General features: G+C 40.9%; 1 protein-coding gene across 1 annotated transcript in view; it reads left to right on the top strand.

Annotated features, from left to right (window-relative positions):
- The first annotated feature begins 2698 nt into the window (after window positions 1-2698).
- The window catches only part of FKBP4 (FK506 binding protein 4), a 12863-nt gene continuing 9114 nt past the window's right edge, over window positions 2699-6447 (top strand). Inside the window, exons 1-2 of the mRNA XM_008634880.2 lie at window positions 2699-2909; window positions 4114-4256. Of these exons, the coding sequence (XP_008633102.2) occupies window positions 2714-2909; window positions 4114-4256 (339 nt within the window). The 5' untranslated portion in view covers window positions 2699-2713. The remainder of the gene's footprint in view (window positions 2910-4113; window positions 4257-6447) is intronic.

The following is a 6447-nucleotide window of genomic DNA, read 5'->3' as shown; positions in this document are numbered from 1 at the left end:
CTCCTTTGTACTGGGAAGGCAGGCGATAAGGGCAGCAGCAGGATTTATACCGTGAGGGGGAGTTGCGCGAACTTCCTCTGTCAGACGTTGCCTATTTCCATATCTCTAGAAACTTCCGTGGGCTCTGCTAAAAACTTGATTATTTAGAATCATTATTCAGCCGCAGTAAAAATTCGGAGTTACGGTGTTCAGAAGGAGAAAGGGGAGCCATAGAAAAGGCAAAATTCTGGGTTTAACCTTCAGAGCCTTCTGGTTGTGCATTCTGGGTTCACTACGGAGGCGCTGTCTCCCGTTCAGGAGGGTTATCAGGGAGCAGATTGAAGATGTTGCCTTCTGTATTCCTGCTTTCCCGTGTTTCCTGCTAGCATGCTTAGGTGAGAATTTCTGGGTTTTGCACATAGTACAGTATCAGGTCAGAATTCTCATGTGCATGGCTGCCCAGATCCCTTGAGCGTGGTAGAAGGCAGTGAGGGTCTGCCTAATTCATGCAGTACCTACTTTTTGAGGATAGAGAATCAGCAGGTGTTTTTTGAGGTGGTTTTTTTTTTTACTTAATTTTTTTTAAAGGAGGGGAGTAGAAAATACTAGCAAACGAACAGAGTTTGTGAAAATCACAAAAATTGAGACTGTGACTTGATAAGCAAAATACTGTAGAGGTTGTGAAGTCCAGCCTTCATGGATTTATTTTTCTTGAAATTGCTGGAGTCTGAAATGCATCTATTGAAATCAGGGTCTAGCTCTGAACTAACCTACACCAATTTTGTACTAGTATTGTTGCAGTGATTCCAGGAGTGTGTTTATTTGCTTGTTAGCATTATATTAGAATAGTATCCACAGTTTTTTACCTGATATTGCTGAATGTGCTTGCACAATTCCTAGAGCAAGTATTTAAGTTTAGAAATAAACCATTTGAAATCCTATATGAACTGAAAGATTCTACTTCTCCATCTGAAAAGAAAATGTAAACCTTACAGAAAATAGGATTACCATATTCAGAAGTGAAACTTGTCTCTTCAAAACAGAACAAATGCAAAAGAATAAACGGTATAAATAATGAAAATGAGGTATTTATTACCTAGAATACCTTGGTATGACACCTCGAGAATATGGCATTTGCTGAACTTTAGTAAATTTCCATTAAATGCAGTTAATTTATCAAAATTACATCAGACTGGCTCCTTTAAAGTGCTAGTTTGTGTCTGCTTTATATGGATATATATCTAAGTATGGTGTAGGTTAGGTTGCTTACCTGATTCATGTGTTTTTCTCATACTTCTGTTTCCTTATCTCTATAAGTGGTTGCTTGAACTTTTGCCTTCTTGGGGAGACATCAGTAGATGAGTTTTGTAATGCTAATAACTGCTGTGGTGCTGGTTGGGGTAAAGGGATGGTGTGCTGTGTGAGGTCAGGCATCCCTTTCCATGCTGAGCATCCTCTCCTTAGGAAACAGCAAGCAGGATTTTTTCTAGGTTTGGTTTGTTTGTTGGTTTTTTCTGGTGTTTTATGCTTTCAGTGAGGTGCTTTCAGCTTGTTAAGAGTCTGAAAGAAGCTGTTGATGATGAAGCTTTGGCTTTGGATGGAGGGTACTGGCATTTCAGTTGTATAGTCAGTTGCAGGGATGGTGGGAGGCCAGGTGGGAGATTGACAGTGGTGGGTTGCAGGAAACTGGAATTTGTGAAGGAGACTCCCAAAGGTCTGCGTCCTTCAGTGAAAAACATGATTGATATAGAAACACAACATTTAAAGGAGGGATGCCTTGTAAGTGCCCTTGAAGAGATGTTTATCTTGTATAACAGAATGTTTCCCAGGTCTCCATGATGCAAGCAAATAGGGTCCTGCACTGCTCTCCTTTTGCCTGGCTAAGGTAATGCAGAACTTTGGCTCGGAGCTAGGTAGTTTCAACCTGTATTTGGGAAAATTCAAATGTGAACTTCAGAATTCTTGTTATGGGCAAGGCCTTACATCCTTGCCTATGAGATATGTCACTATTATTCTCTATAGAAACTTCAAATGAACACCAGAGAGATTGTCCCATCTTGCTTTCTGAATAGTGTAGGTTTATTTAATACTTGTCTTGCTGGGCAGGCTGGGAAACCCCCTGAGAAGAAAATCAAATCCTTGCAACTGTATGTGAGGTGGGGTGCTGTCCATCCATGTCAGAATTGTGGGGAGACAAAATTATTGTGGTACAATAATTTTCAAGTGTTACTCTCTAGGCTGATAGAACTAACCTGCTTGGGGTGAGACTCTGCTAACCTTCATTAAACTGCCTGGTTTAGTTTGAATGATGCCTGGTTACATATTGGAATCGACTTTGCATGGAAAGTACCACCTTGTTCTCTTGTTTAAGTGCTTTGCCTAGAACACGAAGCTCGGGTGTGACGGTAGATGATGAGGCAAATACTTGAATAAAGAAAAAAAAAAACCTGCCTAATACTTAGCCAGTATAAGTTTCAAGAACATTTAAAATCTTGTGGAGGCAAGGTAAGTGACACGGCTGAGGATGGATGCAGAGATCTGTAAGCTGGTGCCAACTGTTGCCTGTTTAATTCCTGTATCACAGCACAGCCATCTTGAGGTTCTGCATTTGCAGCACTGCTAATCTGCAGAAAGAACAGCCAGTCCATTTCCAGGTGACTGAAGGAAACCTGCAAATCCTTCATCTACTGCAAATGATAACACATAGCATCTAGGTATCTGCAATTTGTGTCCAATGGGCAGACTTTATTTCCGTGATCTTAATGCTGATTGCTGTTTTTCTCAGGTTGTCAAGAGAGAAGGCAGTGGGACAGAGTATCCGATGATAGGTGATAAAGTGACTGTCCATTACACAGGATGGCTTCTCGATGGCACAAAATTTGACTCCAGTCTGGACAGAAGAGACAAATTCTCTTTTGACTTGGGGAAAGGTAATATCTTGTGTTTGGTGTTGATCAGTTTTGGTGATAATTAAGATGGTATTTCCTTGTGTGTGTGGCTCCTTTGCTTTTCAGAGTTGCTGCTTAATCTTGTTTTCAGAGTTTATTCTCTTAGAATGACCCAGTCAGAACGTCTTGGAGATTTTTCTGAATGAGAAAACTGTGTAGCTGCTTGAGAGGACTGCTGAAGAATTCACAGGCTTCAGACAAAGCACTCCAGGGGAGCAAATCTCCCCTGAAATGTAGAGATAAAGAGTAGTTAAATAGCCAGAATATGCATTTTGTTGGTTGGGGCTTTTCTGGGGGCAGACCTTGGTTTGGGAAAGCCTTAATTGTGACTGAATACTGGGACAGGGTGCAAAGAGGCAGCTGTCAGCTGTCTTGTGATGAAACATACTCTCTTTTCCACAAAGTTGTCAAATTAACCCAAATATTAATCTTTGAGCAGTGCATTTCTTCATTACCAAAATCTTTCATTTTTTGAATGCAAAAATCTAAGCATCCTTGTTCCAGCAAATCTTATTACTCAATCTTGTATTCTTCCCTGGCAGTTCCTTACCTTCTGCTTTTTAAAAAATAGATAATACCTCATTTTTTAAAAAGAGGTAAATTAATTGTACTGCAATTTGAGATGATATTAAGTATTAATACAAGACTAATAGAAAGGCTGCTTGGTGAGTGGAAAGGAACAGCAATAGAGAGAGGATTTTGTTACAACTTTTCTTCCCTTTAGAAGGAATACTGCTACTTCCCTCCCCTTTTCTGTTACAAAAGTGTGTAACTTTTAGTTACCACTGGTGCTGGTTTTTGCCAGCTGATAAAGTACAGACAGAAAAGGCCGTTTTGGATTGTTTTCAAAACAGGAGCAGGCAATCTCTCACCCTAAGGCCTTCCTCTCGGAAGAGTTTATTGTTATTTCCTCACACTTGAAACTGTGCCAAGCACTTCAGCCCGTGTCTCTGTTCTGTTATTCTGCGAAAAGGGTTGTTACATCTAGAATGAAGAAATGTTTGTGCCAAATGTGGGTCCCTGGGAAACTCTAGAACTTGATTAGACTTAAAACTGATTTACATAAATGAGAGTGAGCACAAGGTCTTCAGTATTTCTGCTGCCTTAGCTTTTGTATACCAAAAGTGATGATGCTTAGTTTCAGCTGAGCATGCTTTTCATGTGTGATTGCGTTTGGCTTGTACAGGTGAGGTGATCAAAGCATGGGACATTGCTGTGGCCACTATGAAGATTGGTGAAATCTGTCGGATTACGTGTAAGCCAGAATATGCCTATGGCTCAGCTGGGAGCCCCCCAAAGATACCTCCCAATGCTACACTGATATTTGAGGTAAGTGAGAGATGGTCACTAAAACTGTATGCTTGAAAAAATGTGTGATGCAATATCCCTTCAAAACAGGATTGTTAGGTTTTTTAAGGAAGATGATATGGTCAGTTTTGAGTAGTGTGGACAAAGTTTTAGTCTGGCTGCTACTGCTCTGTAATGGCTTGGGTTCCCTTCTTTTTGAGTTTCTAAAACACTTGAATGATCTTCAGTATTCAGTTGTAATTTTGCAGTTACGGAGTGATTTGCAGTGGGAAAGTGCAGGTTGGGAGGGCAGACTATTTCAGTGACAGACTGAAGTAGTTAAGAAAACAAAATCTTTATTTCACTTCATAACACAGAGTAATGATACGTTAAATGTTGTGAAGTTTTCAACAACAGAAAGAGCAATTAATGCCCTCAGCAATAAGTTTTTCATACTTACTTGTGTTTTCTCTACAACATTAATGTAATCTCTTACAAGCTATTTCAGGGAGGAAAGAGGTAATTGCCCCATGTAAACTGCTGGAATACAATGTTTCAGCAGCCCTGCAATTATGAACTCTTTTCTTTAGGGCTGAGTGTTTTAGTCAGCCTTAAAGCACCACGAAACCAGTTTGGATTCAGGTTGCTGGTTCATTACCAAAGCCTCTCTGTGCATCCAGGCTACACTGATCAATCTTGCCACCATAGCTGAAGTCCTGTGCACTCACCTTGTCCCTGTGACAGACTCAGCAGTCTTGAGTTTGGCAGCTGGGTAACCCAGTTTGACAGCTCGCATGGCCAGCTGGTCTCCTGGGGATGAGATGCATGTCTTTGGGAGCATGGAGCCCCAGTTATCCTTGGTGTCTCTCAACCTCACCAGGAGAGGAGAAAATTTGTCTCCTACTGATCTTAAAGTCATTTCTCCCCACATCTTCCCCCTCCTTCCCAAAAGGGGATGGAAATAGCAGCTGTCTCTTGTGTGTTATTTCAGAAGTGAGAATGGTTTCTCGGAATGCTGAGACTTGTGTTTGATTTTTCCGTGGAGGATGACATTAAAGCTTTTTCTGGAGCACACCCTGACAGTCTCAACAGTGTTTGGAGAGGATATATTTTTCTTACTGTTGAAACAGTTCAATTTGTCAACAATTGCTTCAAAATAAATTCTACCTGGGAGAAGGCAGACTCTTCTTTTTAAGTGTGATTTTTAAAATTACTTTGCTCTAAAGCACTTAATCAATGGAATGGAATCCTGGAATCCTACAGTTAGGGGCATAAGGAAAGTTTTAAAACTGATGATTGCTCTGAAAGTGAATGTTTTATCTAATATCTGAGGAAGGTAAAAATAGCTCATGGAATAAAGACTGAAAGTCTGTTTAGATTTTGTTGGAAACAGTGAGTGTCTGTTAAGAAGGGTAAATTATACATATATATACATAGAATCATTTAGGTAGGAAAAGACTTTCAGGACCATCGAGTCCAATCATAAATCTGATGCTGCCAAGTCCATCACTAAACCATTAACCCAAGTGCCACATCTACACCTAAATACCTCCAGGAGGATGACTCAACCACTTCCCTGGGCAGCCTCTTCTAATGCTAATATCCATTCTAAACCTCCCCTGGTGCACCTTGAGGCCATTTCTTCTTGTTCTGTGACCTGTTACTTGGAAGAAGGGACTGACCCCATCTGGCTACACCCTCCTTTCAGGGATTTGTAGAAAATGAGATGGTTCTCCCCCAGACCCTCTCTCTCTCCAGGCTAAACACCCCCAGATCCCTCAGCAGCTCCTCATAGGACTTGTGCTTCAGAACCTTCCCCAGCTCTGTTGCCCTTCTCTGGACATGCTCCAGCACCTCAACGTCCTTCCTGGATTGAAAGGCCCAAAACTGAACACAGGATTTGAGGAATGGTGTCACCAGTGCCCAATATGGGGGACAATCACTGCTCTGGTCCTGCTGGCCACACTCTTGCTGGTACAGGCCAGGTGCCAGGCCAGGCCTTCACATAATTGGATGTTCTATTTGCTTTACATTTGGATAGTGTATTTGCATTTCTTTTTTTTTTTTTTTTTTCCATGGGCTTCTGAATAATAGGATTAAAGATATATTATGTGTGGAAGGATTAAAAAAATATTGCTAGCAGGTAGCAGGTCCTCTAAGGGATGACAACTTACTCACTTTGAGTACATCAAAATTAGTACCATTATTTCTGAAAAGTAGTATCATTTAGAGC

The sequence above is a fragment of the Corvus brachyrhynchos genome, unplaced genomic scaffold (assembly GCF_000691975.1).
Source record: "Corvus brachyrhynchos isolate BGI_N302 unplaced genomic scaffold, ASM69197v1 scaffold44, whole genome shotgun sequence".
NCBI lineage: Eukaryota > Metazoa > Chordata > Aves > Passeriformes > Corvidae > Corvus > Corvus brachyrhynchos.
Note: the sequence above shows the minus strand (reverse complement) of the source record. Positions and strands in the feature narration are given on the sequence as shown.